Raw genomic sequence first — 18,412 nt, 5'->3', positions numbered from 1 at the left:
GCGCACACACACACACACTGCATACTTTTTTTGCAGCCAAGACATATCACAAAAACCCTGAATCACCATGAGTCTGGGGCGATTCTCTGAGAAGTTGCTAAGAGGAAGGGTTCATCTGGCCTGGAGCCAATCTGTCAAGTGTGGGACTGCAGAGCTTCACCAGTGTACAGTTTCTCCTCACTTTGTGGCACAGCAGATAGCGCTGGGGCCTTACAGCAGCTGCGATTCACATTCGAACGTGGGTTTGAATCTGGCTCACGCTGTGCGGAGTGTGTATGTTCCTGTGCTCTGGTTTCCACCCACAGTCCAGACATGCATTTCAAGTGAACTGGTGTCTAAATTGCCCTTGGTGTGTGTGTGTGTGTGAGAGAGAGAGAGAGAGAGAGAGAGATTTCCCTGTGATAGACTGACATCCCATCCATGGTGTACCTGGCCTCATGCCCTATGCTTTCAGGATAGGTTCTGAACCACCCTGACACTGTACAGGACAAGCAGTTACTGATAATCAATGGGAGGTTGGAATTTCTTACCACAAACCATTTTCATAAACTCACGCCCCATCACACCATACCATCATGTTCCTGTCACCACTTGCCAAGTAATTTTTAATTTGAGTCTGAATCCTCCCCTCCACAAACAATGCCTTTAACGTATAACCACAATACAGTACTTGAAATTATGAAAACCATAAATTATTGCACAATAATTTCTATAAAGGTAAAAAAAGAAAAAATTACATCAGTCCACTACCAGCTCAATCAGGATTAATCATTACTGCCCCCTTGCCTACCTCACCCCCCCCCCCCCAGGAGTGAGGCTGCCCTTCCAGGAACTTTGCAAACAGCCAGAGTTTCCAAGTTCTCTCAGCTACTGCTCACCAGGTCCCCAGAAGGGTTCAAACACGGCTGCTGCGGAGGAGGGGGTGTTCTGGTGAGGTGCGGGAATTTGGTCACACGGCCCAGTGGTTCGTGGTCAAATGATTGTCTTCACAGAAATGCCTTTGATCCGCCTGTCCTGCAGGGGGCGCTGTCCTCCGCCATCATTGGATTCCTGATTCATCCATGCTGCCAATGTTTCCTCATTTGCTTTTAACCATGGTTTGAAATAAAAAAGTATTTTCTGTTGTAAAAAGGTCGACTTTAACAAAAACACAGTTTCAAATGAGGCGCAAAGACTCGGAATGTTTTATCGTGTTAGCGACTGGCATTACTCTGTCACTTTTGTGCTGCCATGTTGATGCAGTAAATGATTCAAATTGCTCTTTGCTGGAGCTGCTCTATTGTGGCGATGTGCTACACTGGGGGACACAGATGGCTCTAGTTTGTGTGAACAAAACGCATGGGGAACACACTGCTCACTGACCTACAATTTCCCTCCATACTGCAAAAATAAAACAGAAACAAATGTCAAAATTCCTTCTCCCACTTTAAAGTGCACAAATCTAGGGGCTGCAGCTGGTGCAGTGCTTAGATTTATCACCTTGCACTCAAAGGTCCTGGGTTCAAATCCTTGCTCCTGCTGTAGTACCCTTGATCGAAGTATTAACCCTGAACTGATACAGTAAAAATTACCCTGCTCTGTACTTGGGTAAATCAATGTAAGTAGCTTAGTGTACAAACATAACACTGTACATCACCTTGGATGCAAGTGTCTGATAAATAAATAGATAAAAATAAGGTTACAAATATCAGGTGCTGTGTAAATTTGACACATTTGAGTAGAAAGAGCCATGATGGAGAGTAGTGATCCTATGATGGCCCGGTTTGCAGGGACCTGCACCTCTACGCAGTGCTAGGATGGAGCAGCAAGATGGTCTGAAACACCCAGCTGGTTCTGCAGTCGGTCCTTCAGTCGCTGAGCCACAGGGCGGAACTCCATTTCCCAGCATCCCTGGTAAACCGCTTTCGCGTCTTGTCTCGGGTCTCCTGCCTCACACCACTGCAGCACCAGATCTGCTTCTGATGACAGGAAAGAAGAAACGTCAAACATCGTTCACCACGATACAGTGTCGCCTTGTGTTATGAACGGTTGAGTTACAAATTTCCGGAGATACGAACACATTCGTATTTAGCTACACTTTCTTCTCTTAACTCACACACACACACACACACACACACACACTTTCAGAACCGCTTGTCCCATACGGGGTCGCGGGGAACCGGAGCCTACCTGGCAACACAGGGTGTAAGGCCGGAGAGGGAGGGGACACACCCAGGATGGGACGCCAGTCCATCGCAAGGCACCCCAAGCGGGACTCGAACCCCAGACCCACCGGAGAGCAGGACTGAGGTCCAACCTACTGCACCCCCCCCCCCCCCTTATCTTAACTGTTGTCCAAAATTTATGTCTGTAGCAGAGCGATCGCGAGCCACGTTTACCCTCCGAGTTGCCAGGTGGCAGTCAGGAGCACCCAAAGAGAACTGGAGTGAAGACCGCCTAAAAACTCACTGCTGCAGTGTTTACAGCTCAAACTATTTTGATGCTGATGTTACTTATAGTAAAACCCTCCAGATCTGTGATCAGATTGAGTTATGAACCGATTTCTGCTCTCAATTTTATTTGTGAGGTGAGGAGTCACTTTTACCAGGAAATACAGGCTTCCCTCACAGCTGAAAATCTGTACACATTAGACATGTGTCACGAGGGTTGACAATTCATCGTGTGAATTTTACCACACAAATCACATCTGCTCATAATTCAAACTTCTCATAAAAGGATTTACCTCCTGCGTTGCTGCTGTGACGTTGAAAGATATTTGCAAACAGCTTAAAGGTCAAACTTGCTATTGAATATATAATTTATTTTCCAAGCCTGACTGCGATTAAAGGCAAGAACGCATTTAGCCACACTAGCTACCGTACCCAGGTAATTCTGCAGGAGCAGCAGCAGAGCGCGGGATCGATCAGTGCCAAAGGACAGAGCGGCTCCGTCCTCGCTGAGGTTCCACAGGGCCTGACAAGCCAGTCCAGCCAGAGGCCAGTCCACCGCCCCCCAGTCCCTCACGCAGTCCAGCAGCCTGGAGAAGAGCCAAGGGCAGGGGTCAAAGGTCACGATCCTCAACACCTTTGACATTATCATACTCTTTACACAATTCAATTTTTCAAAGTTGTTAGTTCTGTCAATTTTGGCGTTGATTGTGATGAAAGTTCACCGGTTACAGAAATACCACTATTGCTTCTACAGTGTCACTTTTAGCCACACAACATTTTCGGTCCCGTCATAGGTGCGGCTGGTTCCCTCTCTGGTGGGGGGGGGTCTCACTTCTGGACGGCTCCCTCGCCTCTCAGGGCAGCTCTCAGGTTCCGGTCGGCTGTGAGGTTGGTGAGAACGCCGCAGGCGCCGTAGCAGAGCTCCTGCCTCTTCGAGTCCAGCAGAGTGACCACGAAGCAGTGGGCTGGCTCACAAAACAGACAAACTTAAGCCTGTTTGTAACTTCTTCCGTTTGTAACTCCAATTACTCTCATCGAAAGCTCAACAATACAGACGTTGCATATTCGCTGGTTAAGTTCAGTAAAAACTAATACGCATCTGTGATAAAACACTCAACCATGTGTGCATGCATCCGCTCAATTTTTTGACTGGTCGCTGACACTCAGGAACAAGCAGTGAACACTGTGGAAGTGAGTTGAACTAAGGCGGTCCCACATTCCTGCTCTGTTCGGGCGCTCTTTACTCCCACCTATCAGCTCAATCACTAAATTCGGGTCTCACTTGCTCTGCTACAAATGTGAATTTGAAAAAAGGAGAAAAAAAGTAAAGAAAGTGAAGCTGAAAATATTTACAGTGGAAGGTATTTGTATCTTTGTAAATTCATAACTCAAGTGCTCATAAAATGAGAATATAAGCTGACAATACACTCAGCCCAAGGTACGGGCAAAAGCTACCCCTTGTTCAGTTTTTAGAGCACGAAAAACATGAGTATCTTCCGCAAGACGGAAGTCCAACGTGTTCCCCTCCAACTCCTCTAACGCACTGCGAGCAGCTCTTTTCCTTCCCTTCAGTGAACCAGATGCTCAAATTTCCTTTGCCGTCAGAGGGGGTCGGTTTGTGCGAAACCCACCTTTGTGATGCAGAACAAAGTCCCGGACCTCCTGGGCCTGCGAGAGGTTTCCCAGGACACGCGTGGCCTCCAAGACACAATCCATGTTGGAGCTCAGCAGGAGTTTCATCATCACTGCAGCCACAAGGGGGCACCACGGTTAACGCGGCAGCTCGATGTCCACAGAAGAGCGACCGAGCGCTTGAATTTGACCTGAACTTGACAGATGACATAAGTGCGGTACAAAACGTGACTTGGTTGGGAACGGTGGCTCTGACCACGCTGCCCGCTGGCGTGTTCCCAACGCGAATGAGATGTGCGTTGCGATAACGGGCTGCGGATTTGATCAGGCACCGTGCGTTTCAGAAAGCACGACTGAAAAAGTGCAGACCTGAAACGATTGCTATCTACATCAGGAGGCGGCGCACACTGATGGTGCAGGAACGAGGTCCTCCGAGCAGAAATGTGCAGCTCACAGACTGTCCAATTGCCGCATCTAGCACAGAAAAGGGTAAATACTGAGCAGTACAGTGGTGAAAACTGCTGAGTGTAACTTACAGCGAGCGACAGGAAGTGGTCTGGCTCTGACCACGGAGCTCTCGCCCTGGTAGAAAGAAAGGTTGTTGATGGCAGCAGCCGTGTTGATGGCGAGTTCCTCGCACCGCTCCACAGGTGTGTGTTCTACAAGATTAGTCATACAGCATAAAATAGAGTGTTTTACTCGCAGCGACATTGGAAAATTGGAGTAAATGCAAAAAAAAAGGGTGCATCCAGCTATTGAGCCTTTGGCTGCCTCCTCGTCAAACTCTCAAGGGGTCCAAAATCTAAAATCCATAAGTTTTGGTTATGGCTCTAATGTGGTGTAACAAACTCCCTCAGAGCTGCTGAATCCCTCCCAGCATCCAAGAAAGATCTCAAACCCATCTCTTTCAGAGCCACTTCTCTCCTGATCTCCTGACAGTTCCATAAATGAGTCCAACACCATCTGCTATGATTATTTATGTATTTGATATTTGCATGTCACTTCTGTAGGAGGTACTTGAGGGATGTGAACAAACAACATAGTGGAATCAGACAGGAAAACTGCATTGGTAATGCTGTCTTACAATGTTCATCTTTTGTTGTGCACTTTTGTTTGAGTTTTATGACACAGTTAGAAAAAGTATCTGAAAAATGAATAAATCTAATGAACAACAAAATAAGAAATGTATGCAAAATTCTTAAAGAGGTGAACCAGGTTACTCTTGTACAGTCTGCGACACGCAGTGTTTGATTAAGCGAACCACTAAATTTAGTGGGGAGGTAAAATAATCTCCATGTATTTGGACGCAAGTTAATCTAAAACTAAAACACGAAGGAGGGCACTAAATAAATCACGTTCCCAAAGGAACTTAAGAAAGGTCTGAGCTTCATTCGTCTCGTTCTCTCTTATGAAACGTGAGGGAAAAAAAGTGAAACAAAAAACGTCTGGCCAACCAAAAGGTGTTAATCTCAGTTCACAGGTGAAGCGAAGGTTTCTGCGGCTCAGATGCACAGGTGTGACATGTTCTGTTTTTGTACATTATATATTAACCTTGAACCACACGAGTACAGTGCCTGGAAATGTGATTACTAGCGGCATGTTTAACAGGGACTGGAAATGCCTTTTCATGTGGTTCGTCTCTTCCGAAAAGCGCCCTTCTGTTCTCTCTCTCTCTCTCTCGCAGCCTTGCGGCCCAAGAACTAATGTCACAGAAGCGATAAAAACAGGATATGGTGCTGCAAGCTGGGACCGGGCGACAGAAAACGGACTGCGCTGCGACGTGGGCGGCCCCCGGCTCGCCCGCCTACGTGTCTCGTGCATCCGAAACGATACCGCTCCGTGGCAACCTGAAGCTGCACGACAGCCGCTCCCGCGAGCTGAGCTTGCAGTAAAGTAAGTAAAAACGTGAGTGTGCACATGTGATGCACGGCGAACACGTGACCCGCGGCAGCCCCCAGCCGGCCTCCTTACCCAGAACCTCGAGCAGGAGCTCGACGCAGCGCGCGTCGGCTGCCAGGACGCGTCCGGGCCCGGGGTGCACGGCCGCGTTGGCCAGGACCCGGGTCAGCTTGGCCAGGATGTCGCCGGCACCTGGCTGCGGGTCCGAGTCCATGTGGCCATATGTCGGGAAGAGGTCCAGAAGCACATCTAGCATAGAGCCCTTGGCGCTCAACCATGCAGCGGCACGCTCACTCTTGGCCGTCAGGTTCCCCAGAGTGAAGAGTATGCGAACCACCAGGTCCTGGGGGGGAGAGAAACGATCCAGCACGTCCAGATTACAGGGTCTGACTGGGATTGCAGTTCAACGGCGTGTCTGCTGCTGCGGCGACACGAGTTGGGGCCGCACGACCGCGACTTGGTCACGCTTCTCTTCGTAAGCAGAATGCCGCAAACGCTCGCGAGGCTCGACGAACGTGTGGCCGCCGAGAAAAATCGAAAACCGCAGGTACAGCGGCATCACCTATGTGCACCATAGCGGTGCCTGTGTTTCTGCTCTACAGGCAGAATAATAAGAAACCACAACAGTGACATCCTACACATTTCTCACAGCTCACATACTCTCTTGCCAGCCCTAACGCAGACAGAGAGATGACAAAGTGTCCTGGTTCAAGACAGAAGGGCTGAAGAAACAGCAAAGCAAATTCTTGTGTGTGTGTCTGTTGGTTATCAATGCATTTGCTTCTTAACCTGCATTGTCATCTCAGTTAATTTTATATAATGAAATGATTTCTTATTTTATGTAATCAATACAAATTCTACAATTTATTAGAAATAATAGAATTTTATAATATAGACACATAGGAGGAAATAACTTTTGCTGGAGTCCGCTTTAGATTTGACTGTGCTGTTGCTGGCCATCCAGCACGTCTTATGTATGTATCAACACCGATCTGACGTGGAGGCATCAGAGTAAAATTTCAGTACTTACACCCCTTACTCTGGACCTCAGGGGTCAGAGGTCACCTCTGGACTCACCTGATGCTTCTTGTGCTTTATCAGAAGCTCGGAGAAAGCCAGGGAGCAACCAGGACAGGCGGCCAGCGCAACGCAGCACTCGTGGTAAGAGGACAGTTTACTGGGGTGAGAGATGTGGGTTTTCACACCAGAGTTCCCATATTCTTTGTACACGTTCACACTTTACCCAAGAACATGGTTCAGTACTAGGATGCATGATGGTACTTTTCAGAGTATGTCACGTCTTGCCCCAAGGCTACCTGAATATCCGGGCTACGTTGGTGCACAGGTCCCGGTCCCCTGCGTGCAGCCTCAGCACGTCACACAACTCCGGCAGCCCCGGGTCACGCAGGAACTGGGCTCGGCTCTCGGAAAGGTCCGACAGGTTCCTCAGGGCGGCCGTTAGCTACGGATGGAAAGGTAAGGAGCTCAAGGTCGAGCGCACGGGGAGGAATTGAGGTTTGTGGGCCATCATGGGGGACAAGACCATGATCCAAGTCTCAGCTCAGTCCAGTGAAGGGAGAAAGTTTCTCCTCATTGATACGCTGGCTGATGTTCGGAACAAAAGAGCTTTTCTCCATTTATTTATTCTTTTTTAACGACATTTTCCCCATCCAAACACTACAGGAGTGCGGGACCACCGAAATTCTGTTCTATGTGTTTACAGCTCCTGTCTGGTGTTTCTGAGCTACAGTGATCAATAACAAAACGGGGGATGAATCAGCCAGCAAAAGGCCCTGAACAGAACTTTGTGGAGACTATGTTTTTATTGTCACTAATTAGTTTTACTGCAGGGTGCAGCTGGTAGTGTAGTGGTTAGCCCTGCTGCCTTTGGACCTCAAGGTTGCAGGTTCAAGTACTACCGCCAGCTGTAGTATACTTAAGCAAGATACCTACCCTCAATTGCTATAGTAAAATTACCCAACTGCATAAAGGGGTAAGTAACTTAACACTGCCAGTCACTTTGGAGGAAAGCATCAGATAAATAAGTGTAAATTCTGTTTGAAGTTACTGGGGGGGAACTACCAATTAAAAGTCCTACTGTATGCTTTGATTCCTACAGAACCTAAGTGGTGAATAGACCGGGGGACATCTGCATCGTTGAGCTTTTTATTGATTATTGATTGCAGTTTACTGTTAAAAGCGAGTTTGCACTTGCAAACAAAGCAAGTTAAGAACAGGATTGTGGCCGCAGTTTTGTTTGTAAGGAGAGGGACCAGCGCACTCAAGTTATGAAAACAGAAAGAATGCACGTTCTGGAGCCCTGCCTGCTGTTCCATGGGATTTGCTGTTTCACAAGTGGTTCTCAACAGGGTTATCGTGAACCTGGACTCGAACCCGCTAGAGGGAGGCTTAGCTCGGTGTTCGCAGAGGGTGATCTGCCGATTCTTGGCCAGGAGACGGGGACGGCTGGTCTATTCCTTCACTCCCTCCGTTTGAGCACCGTCGTTCACGGTGGCTCTCGCTCCCAACAAAAGCGGTGTTGCCATGGCACCAGCGGTGCTGCTGACTGTACACAGTACACAACATACCGTGCCCTGATTGCGGTGCGACCGTTCCACAAGTGGCTCGACCTGTTTGTGAGGAACACGGCTCTCGTTCGCGCTTGGCTCAAACAGAGCACCGGGGCTCTGCTTAGAATTCATAATAACAGTTTTTCCATCAACAGCAGTGACTGGCGACACTTAATTCACTAGTTCCTAATGAAATTAATGGCATTTAGCTGCTCAGCTGTAATTCCACTGTTTCGACCATGCAATAAAGCAGGGCTTAATCGCAATGAACAATGCTCTTAACACACACTACCAACCGTGCTTTCTCTGCGGTACACAGGGATTATTTCTGAACCATTCTGCTCCAACAAGACTATAAGCCCATTAAGAAAATCCAGACAACAAAAACAAATCCCCACATATTCAATTTTTCCCCTCTCTCATCAAGCGAGGGGGAGAAACTTGGATGACCGACAGCAGCCGATTACGGCTCTCGAGGAGTCTGCGATGTCGGACAGGTGTCCGAGAGGAGGGCAGCGCTGACCTGCAGCAGGATGTGGCCAGACGTGGAGAAGGTGTCGTGGCTCCGCCCTTGGCCACTGCGTTGGCCTTCCTCGGTGGCCTCGTTCAGCCTGCGGGTGAGCGCCAGCAGGGCCGGGACGGCGCCCTTGTCTTGAAGCTCCCTGAGCAGCGAGGGGTTCCCGGAGAGGAACTTGAGGGAGCCCATGCAGTAGAGCAAGGCCTCGCCAGCGGACCACACGTCCTCAAGGCGCAGAAGCGAGAGCAGCGAGTCTAGACACAGCAGACAGACACTCTGCGGTTGTTTGCAGCTCAGTTAGACCACCGTGGAACGCTGGAGCCGTCTCCGGTGCGTACTCACCTATCACGGTGTTGTTCTGGAAGAGAGCATCGTTGCTGTCGTTCCGGCTGATTCGGAAGATCAGTTTGCAAACGTTGAGCAGATTCTTTCCACTGACACTGAGCTGAAAATAAGAGTAGAACGTCAGTGCTGCCATCAGTAATGGATAGCGGGTGCTGTACAGTAGGTGACCAGCTCAGGTCCCTGTCCAGGTACCCATTCCTCTTTGCTTGAGCTCCTGTATGACACCAGTATTCCAGCTGCAACGTTGAAGCCGAAAGGGGTAATGCCCAGATTCTCTACTCTGCGGTATGGTAAAAGAGGCCGGGACTCACTGCAAGGGCGAGTTTGGACAGCTGCAGGCTGAGGCGGTCCGAGCCCACGTCAATCAGCTTGAAAAGTGACCGGAGCAACGCGGGTCGCTTCCTGCACTTCCTGCCCAGCAAGCCCCTCTCTGCCAGGACACCGTGAAGGCGGTCGCACGCATGACACAGGCTCTCCACGGCACCATCTGCAGCACAACAAGGCAGATTTTGCTTTAGTGACCCTCGGTGATCCTTTCCACTTATTTAAAGCATCTTCTGCCCACATTCACTGTACCGGTGGGGCACGGAAGACTCACAAGGACATCTTTCTTTGGGCGTTAAGAGAAAGGAATAAGCAGCAGCTGTGTAGGAAGATGCTGAGCTGGAACTGTGCTGCACTTTACTGTGTATCTCACTTCAGGAGTCGGGTGCAAATCTGTTTTGAGCCCTTTAAGTTGAATCTAGTATACTCCTGCTGATAAGGGCAATGCTGCTCTGAAAATTATTTATATATGTGAACTTCATAATACAGTTTGGATTTTATTTTTTAAATTAAAACTGTAAATCTTTACTGAAATGAACAATGACATGTGGGGCCTGTTTTAGGCTCCAGATGTCCTCCATTTAATGGGGAAAACTGTACCCGATGCCAAGGAGTCGAGTTCTTGGAGAAGCGGCAAGACCCTGGTGTTCCAGTAAGCTTCCTCCGAGTTGTTCGCAGCCGTGCAGTCGCTGTCGCCCGATTCTTGAGTGAACAGCGAAGAAAAACAACACGGCTCCACTGAAATGGGATCGTTGCGCTGCAACATTACACCGACACAAGAGCAACAAACCGCTACTGCGCTCGAGTTTATTACGAGCTGACATTTATCAGCCGGTTGTCAGCTATCTTACAGTCCTCCCTCTGTGGACCCAGGTTACTGAATTAAATTGCTTTTTCTGGGAGCGCGACAAGCAAACACTATAAAAATCTCATCGCATCTGACTTGCCTGTTACCTCATAAAAACATAAACAGTGATATAAATAACACAGAGCATAAGCCTCATGCCATTTCCTCTCGTGTGCTTTTTTACCTTTTAAAAACACTGCAGAGGCAGCAGGCTACAGATCGTATGTGTGCGTCTTAAAATAAATCGCTGTGGAGGAAATGCGATATTAAAGGTCAGCCTTTACAGCTGCACTTCCTCGCACCCTTCCTTTCGCACACACTTTACCAAATTTTTGCATGTTTCACCCGCAGTTGCAGGAGAAAAGTTGCCGATGCTCTCAGCTCAGGCAGCCATTGGCTGACGCCTTGACGACAGGCACAGACACCATGGCAACATGTTAGCGGTTCAAGGTGCGAGCAGTGATGTAGAGCCTTGGCTGCATGAGAAAAGGTTGAATTTGCAGTTAAAAAAAAAAATATCAACCTAAGAGTTAAAACAATGGCTGGAATCAAAATATTCCCCAGTTTCTCTGTCCTGTAGAACCACTTCCTCCATTATTATTAGGTTCAGCTAGATAAAGATCCAATTTATCAGACCTTGACATTAATGAGTCCGCTGCGACGTTCCGGTACTGGTAAAACTCACAGCGTTCACTGTCAATGTCCCTTTTAATTCTCATTAAAGAATTTGAGGGAGAAACTAACAGAGTCAAGGTAACGGGACAACTTGTTAGCACGAGCTCACCTGTCACACCTGCCCTGTGGGCCCCGTGGCTTGTGACTTGACTCAGGTCATGAGAATGGGATGTGTTCTGGAGGTCCACGCATTCTGCTTTTTTTAAGGGCTCGCCTTTCATTTCCTGGAACACACCTTCACGCGGTGCTGCTTCTGCTGCTCTTGCTGGGGTCACATCGGCGATGATGTGCTGAAGGTGTCCGGAAGGATCCCTGAAGAGGAAGGGACAAAGCCGTGAAACACTGGCAAAGTCGGTAAATAGAATCAATATGTAAGAATTCCACAGCCGTCACCTACGTAGACTCGGCTTTTAAAGAACCAGCTTTTGTATTGTGCGGCACGGTGGCGCAGCGGCAAGAACTGGAATCTCACAGCTTCGGGGCTATAGCTTTGAATGTGGATTTGAATCTGGCTCAGCATGCATGAAGTTTGTATATTTTTCCCTGTTTCAGATGAACTGGTGGTCTGAATCGGGACAGCTGGTAGCGTAGGGGTTAGAGCTGCTGCCTTTGGACACAGAGGTCGCCGATTTGATTCTCACCTCCAGCTGTCGTGCCCTTTAACAATTATACCAGCTGTATAACTGAGTAAATAATTGTAGGCAGATTAAAATTGTAAGTTGCTTTGGAGAAAAGCAGTTAAATGAAAATTGCTCATAGTGTGTATGTGTCAGTGAATGTGTGTGTGATTTCTGTGACATCCTATCCAGGGTGTCTCCTGCCTCAGACACCACACTTCCCAAAGAAGCTCTTAACCAGCATGACCCTACAAGAACAAGTGATTAATAATGATGAGTGAATTAACCTTCATGTTTTAAAATATTGCAGCACGGATACGAGTTTTGCTCTCACGTCTTCATCTTCAGCAAGGATGCTGCTCTACAGCAGTTTGTAGCAAAAAAAAAAAAAAGCAGCCATAAGAGGTCACTGTGGTAACATCCTAAGTGAAGAGCGCCAACGCAGTCTCTACAGCCCCACGTACCTTGACAATTTTACAGCGCCGTAATTAAATGTTAAAAGAACATTTTGTATTTTAAGAAATTAAAATGGTCATATTTTTCCACACACAATTTGCCTGTCAAGTCCTTCATATTGAATGTTGAACTCATGCCTGAAGATGCCTGGAAGTTGCTGATGTACTGAAACATCAAAACTTTTTATACCAGAAAGCAGTTTCCATCTCCAGCACCTCAATGCCTCCAAGACAGGTGTTGCCATGACAGCGTGAAGGAAGGTTGGTTAGTTGGCCATTAACCAACCCATAGTATCCCGTAGTAGGACAGGCAATATCCACGAAACGCCGAAGTGCGATGTTCTTCGTTACACATTTTCAGTTAGTCATAGAGGTATTTATATTCACAGAAATATTACTGACTAGAGCATCGTCTGGGTCATGGATGCCGCCCAAAAGATGATTCCACCGTCAGAACATCAGCTGGAGCGTAGGACGGAGCCGCGCGTTGCGGGCGAACGGCGAATCCGAGCGCCGATTGGCTACAAGTTCAATAGCGTTTCTTTGTTTCTGCTACATTTCCAGAGACATGATGTCATCCTCATCTTCAGGCAGGCCGGGTCGGCAGTCAAAACAAAGGCCCAGACGGCCCGGCCGAGATGGCCTCAAATGGGCCTTCTATTAGATTTAGATGCCCATCACAAGAAGCCTGGAAACAAGAACCAGCCCTGCACTTCTATAACTCTGTGAACGCTGAGAATATCAGACCCACAGAGAGGGGCCGTGCCGAATGTGCGCGCGGGGGACCGCGAGCGGTTTTCGGAAGGTGCCGCCATCGTCGTATCTTCGTGACCTGCTGACCAGGAAACCCCTTCATTGGGCTGAAACTCCGAAAATCAATTCAGCCAACGGATTTTCAAGAAAAAGCATCACTGTGCCTTCCTGGGACAGAGGAACAGATCGTTTACAGTAAGATTAGTTCCTGTGGAAGCGTTTCCTCTCGTCACCCAAAGAACAGGGCCACATGACAGCAGCACATGACAAGGTGTTAATGGTATTCTACTCCACAAGGGCAAAACTGCTAGTGGAACAGCAGCTCATAGCTAATGAGGTTTATCGCTAAACGTATTATACAACCCTTCAACATTTCAGAACTTTGTTTCCACGTCTCCCTGCTGGATTCACAGCAATGCTGCTGTGTACCCTGAATGTGTCCAAATCCAATGCGCATCTATAAAGGCCTGGGCGGGGCGGCACCAAGTGTGTTTGTGAAACTGAAAGATCGCGCTAAGTTGCGGTGAACGTCAGCAAAGGGTGAATAATTTAACTAGGCGTACTGGTTGCCGCCATGGAAACCTGTTTGACTATTCATGTCCACTTATTGTGTGTTCGTCACGCCGTGAAAATGCTCACCTTCCAGGCGGCTCCGGTCTCCAGGGGACGGTTTTCTCGCCCTCGGCCCTGGAGATGCCCCTCTCTTTGCCGGGTCTGGCCTTCACGAGACCGGACGGCTGGGGGGTCGCATCGGCGCACGGGGCCGGAGAGCAGACGGCGCGAGGAGACAAACCTCTGGGCTTGTCTGCGAGGAGGAGGACATTGCGGTTACATTTTGCATTTACTGCATCAATTCAGTGATCCCTCAAGAAGGAGTTGACTGCGGGAGAATCCAGTCCTTCCTTTGAACGTCTTCTGCTTAAGAAGTTGAGACGCTCTTTGTAATAAATAATCAGAGGAACCTTTTTTCCGTTGTTTTTCACCGTGCTCTCTACAGGTTGACAGCGATGGCAGAGTCTCAGTACTGATCTGTGTTCTTCTCTTTTTTTCTTGGAGCACAAAATGCTCCCCAAGGAGCCTGATCTCATGCTTTACTCGAAGGATCTCGCGCAGAAACAGAGTTTAGAGTAAATTGCAGGAAATGCGACAAACATGCTCAGCAGCACAATGCCATGGGAAATTAATGTGAAATTATGTTAATTCTTCATAATGCATTTTGGTTATTTTGGAATTATTTTATGTCAGTAAATCATGGTATCACTGAGGGAATTTAAAGCAAAGAGAAATCCTCAGAGCCCGAGCACACAGGCGACTTACGCTCCTCCCGCAGCCTCGGTGGCGAGAACCCCCCCAGGGGAGTGTCTCTAATTTGGCGGTTCTCAACCGTTCCCAACTTCCTGAGCTGATGGGGCCGCACAGCGGGATTGTCAATGGCATCGGCGCCACCGTCATCGTCCACCAGAGACGCGGGCAGTTTGGGCACCTGAGAAAATGGGCGGGTCTCTTACCCGGCACCAGGCGGAAACCAGTCGACAGTGCCAACGGAGACTAGAACACAGGGGTTCACACATACGTGCTCCAACGGGGAGAGGCGTTTGCCAGATCCGGGCCGTGAATCACACCCTTCAAAGTGGCGAGCGTGAAGGCTGGAAAATAAGGGAAATGAGGCACAATTACACTGACATTACGGGTGGTAAAAAGTTATTTTTACAGTATTTCTCATATGCTAAGTCCACTCTAGAAGGTTAATTTGTGCAGTTTATTTTGATTTATTTTTTCCAGGTTTGAATTACTCTTGAGTTCTTGCTCTGTAGACTTGAAAATGCAGAGATCAGTACTCTGTTGCATTCAGGGACATTTTTGTTTTAAACTGGAGAACACGTACATCCTGTTGGCTTATAGTTACTGCCTTGTTTGTAATTGTTACATTTATTCATTTGTCTGACACGTTTCTCCAAAGCAACTTACAGTGTTAATGTACTTGCAATTATTTACCCATTTATATAGCTGGGTAATTCTTACTGGAGCAAGCTGGATTAAGTACCTTGCTCAAGGGTACTACAACCAGAGATGGGAATCGAACCTGCAACCTTTAGCTCAAAGGCAGCACCGCTAACCACTATGGTACCAGCTGTCCCACAGCTCCCGAAAACCCACACAGCTCCTACAGCGATGTGAACCTCTCAGCCCGGTCGTGTTCGTTTGTTAACCGTTCCGTTGTGCAGGTCACCTTCGGCCCTCACCTGAAAACAGAGGGAGGTCTCCCCTCGGCGGTATGGGGGGACCACTGGCTGAACAGCCTCCTCTGCTCGTCTTTGGGTGTGAAGGGGCGCTGGGTGCAGACTGTCCGGAGGGACCGCCTGGCCTCACTCACAATTTCAGCGCTCGTCTTCCGCGAATGCAGAGTCCCGCAAAAGGGCTCGCTCTTCTCCTGCACGTGTGCCATGGACGCATCAAACTCACCCACACTGGAAAGGAACCAAAATAATAGTGGTTTCCATCCATCATATCTGAACATATGAAAAGAGCAAAGCTGGGGGCAGCAGGTGGTGCAGGGGTCAGAGCCATTGCATTGCTCTCAAGGGATTAATACCAGTATTTATTATAAGCACCCAAGCCTTCATCACAACCTTTTTTTCCCCACTCTTCCACCTTGAGCTTCCTGCAGCCCCTTCATGCATGACACCACCCCCAACAGCAATTCTTATTATTCCATTTATCTGACACGCTTCTCCAAGGTGACTTACCATGTTACCCGGTCTACTTACAATGGTCTACCCATTTATACAGAAGGGTAATTTTAAGTTTATCAGTTCAGGGTAAATCTTGATCAAAGTTACTGCTACAACAAGAGCAGGGATTCAAATGCAGGTTTTTTCAGGAAGAAGGCGATGACTCTACCTCTACGCCAACTGTTGGCCATTTAATCAACTCTGTTTATCTGAAAATTCAAGGGCCAAATGAGCTCTGTGCTGAGTGCAGTTTAGGAGCATGAAGCAGTACGTATATAAGTAGAGGGAACATGAGCATGTTTTAATGGGTGTGAACCTTAATTGCGGTAGCACTGCAATTAGGGACTTAAACTTGTAAGCCAAAGGTTATTAGTTAGAGGCCCCCCCTCCAGTGTTAGTGTTACCGCTCCATTCTCCCCGCTGCGCTCTGATTTACACTCCATTCTTTCATGCTGCCCAGATCTGCGCGTGAGTCTTCAGGGTTGCGTGATTTCTGCGCGCGCGCACGGCGTCACATGCGGGAGAGACCGAAGCTCCCCGGGACCCAAGGAGCGCGGGACCGGCTGCGCGCGCACGACCAGTCACCATGGAGACCATGTATACACACACACACACACCGCTCGCACGAGTCCACAAAACCGCTTTTAGCCTCATCATGTTTGCAGTATAAACACTTAGATTATATTTTACGTAAAAGTTGTGATGCGTGAACAGGTTACTCGGTGCGGTCGCCCGCCCCGTTATGAAATATAGGCTCGCTTCCTAGCGGCTAACCGGTCCGGTCCAGACTCCAGCAGAGGTCAGGAAGTCGTCAGGTCAGCATACGTACCGTCCCCCGATGGACATTACCGTTACCCGGCCTTTTACTCCAGTTTAACCAGAGAAAAAGTCCAAATTTATGTGTCTTCCCTCACAGACGACGAATGGAATCGCTTCACCAACGCGCTCCGCGCGTCCGCGAGCGTCCGCGAGCGTCCGCGAGCCGCCGCAAGCTGACGCGTCATGTGACCCGGCGCGCGCGCATCCACATGTTTCGCGGTACCCTCGCGAGCTCAGCTGCTGACTTGAGGCTGGTGAACGTAGCTCTTTATGACTTCTGAGGCAATTATTTTACATTACATACGAGCTGTACAACTTGCAATTAAGTGAGTGTATTTAGCATTCATAAAGCAGGCGCTTTATATCACGGTGGTAACAATTCTCAGAATAACAGGAGTACAAACGAAAAAACAAATACCAGCAAGTGCTATAATGTTTGTTAGTAGTTAATTAAGATTATAATGAGATATTAAATGTAAAAATCCAACGAGTGTAATCTTAGGAGCAGTTTTACCACTGTAGGGTGCATCTAAACTATTTGGACATTTATTGCCTTTGAAATATAGAGTTTTGGAATGGATGTGAGAGAGCAGGTAGAGCAGAAGTGTGTCCTGACCAGCTGTCATCACAGGATTTTCACAGAAAATTAAGTCTTGGACTGGGGGGGATTATCTGAGCAATATACATCATGCCAGATTTGGAGCTTGAGAGACCTAATGGAGGGAAATCTAGGGCAAAATGGAGCAAAGTGTCAAAATGCAGTCAAGAAAACTCCATTGCTTGTAGAACTCCAGACCTCGAGGCTCAGAGACCTGCTGATATTAGTAATGAATATACAGTTCTGCTCAAAAGTGTGCATACCCCTGGGTAATACATGTGTGGAATGAAACGGACAGAACAGCCAAAGGAAATCAGCCCACAAGTGTCCTGCATTTCTAGGCATTGTTGAAGAAAAGCTGCGAGGACATGGCGGATAAGTTCCTACTGAAACTTGTTAACCGGTTGCCTCAGGGAAAACAAACTAGTTTCCAGCAAACTTTACACTGCTCTTATAGTTTAACTAGTACATGACTGACTGAAACGTGGTGGATGGTCAGGTGACTTTCCAGCAAACTGCTTGGTGGCAGTTTAGAGTTAATTTGAGCAAAAACACAGTCACAAAGCAGCCCCGGAGGGCTACCATTTTCCCTCCCTGGATATACAGAGTAAGAGGGAATTGGGATTAGAAGTGGAGAAACACCATTAGGCTAAGGACACATTTCGTTCACCTTGACTCATTTACTCTATCAAAAGGCATAGCAGTTGTGTATTGTATATTAGTGCCATTTGATATGGTTGAAGTCAATTACAAAGCTACTAGCATACGGAGTTTTATTTTACTCATGTAGTTCCTTAGCCAGTTGTCTCCAAAACAGCTTACTTAAGGTCAACTTTTAATGTGCTATTTAAGGAAGTGATCCACATTCAGTATTTTTGTTAAGGGTACAGTAGCTGAGTCTTTCTTTTTCCTTCTTTTCAGGCCCTTATACAGTTAGCTGCCTCTGACCCCTGTTTGCTAGAGGGCATCAGTCACCATAGGAGGCCAGTCTCTATGGAGATTCTCACTTTGAGTCAGAGCTGGCTCACATCCAGAGCTGATCTGTAACCCAAGGCACATTTCTCTAAGTTTTTGTCCATTTCCTCCAAAACGGCTCTTTGTTTAGTCTGAAAGCCCTCAGCTGTGCAAATCCCACAGTGATACACCAGACTTGACATTTGCCTAATACTGGTTATGTTTCATGTAGACATTAACGATATG

At 47.9% G+C, this 18,412-nt stretch overlaps 1 protein-coding gene across 1 annotated transcript; it reads right to left on the bottom strand.

Moving 5' to 3' along the window:
- Nucleotides 1-1,634: 1,634 nt before the first annotated feature.
- armc2 (armadillo repeat containing 2) lies at nt 1,635-16,752 on the bottom strand. The gene is made up of 18 exons (XM_029257000.1): nt 16,625-16,752; nt 15,307-15,531; nt 14,637-14,709; nt 14,381-14,546; nt 13,703-13,868; nt 11,348-11,550; nt 10,317-10,418; nt 9,704-9,879; nt 9,390-9,492; nt 9,054-9,301; nt 7,277-7,422; nt 7,038-7,137; nt 6,033-6,303; nt 4,598-4,720; nt 4,061-4,174; nt 3,262-3,394; nt 2,862-3,016; nt 1,635-1,958 (listed from the first exon to the last, which is right to left on the bottom strand). The coding sequence occupies exons 1-18, from the start codon at nt 16,639-16,641 to the stop codon at nt 1,792-1,794; spliced, it is 2,688 nt and encodes an 895-aa protein (XP_029112833.1). The 5' UTR covers nt 16,642-16,752; the 3' UTR covers nt 1,635-1,791.
- Between the last annotated feature and the right edge of the window lie 1,660 nt (nt 16,753-18,412).

Source organism: Scleropages formosus, chromosome 1 (genome assembly GCF_900964775.1).
Source record: "Scleropages formosus chromosome 1, fSclFor1.1, whole genome shotgun sequence".
Lineage (NCBI taxonomy): Eukaryota > Metazoa > Chordata > Actinopteri > Osteoglossiformes > Osteoglossidae > Scleropages > Scleropages formosus.
The sequence above is the reverse complement of the archived record's forward strand: the minus strand, read 5'-3'. Positions and strand labels throughout refer to the sequence as shown.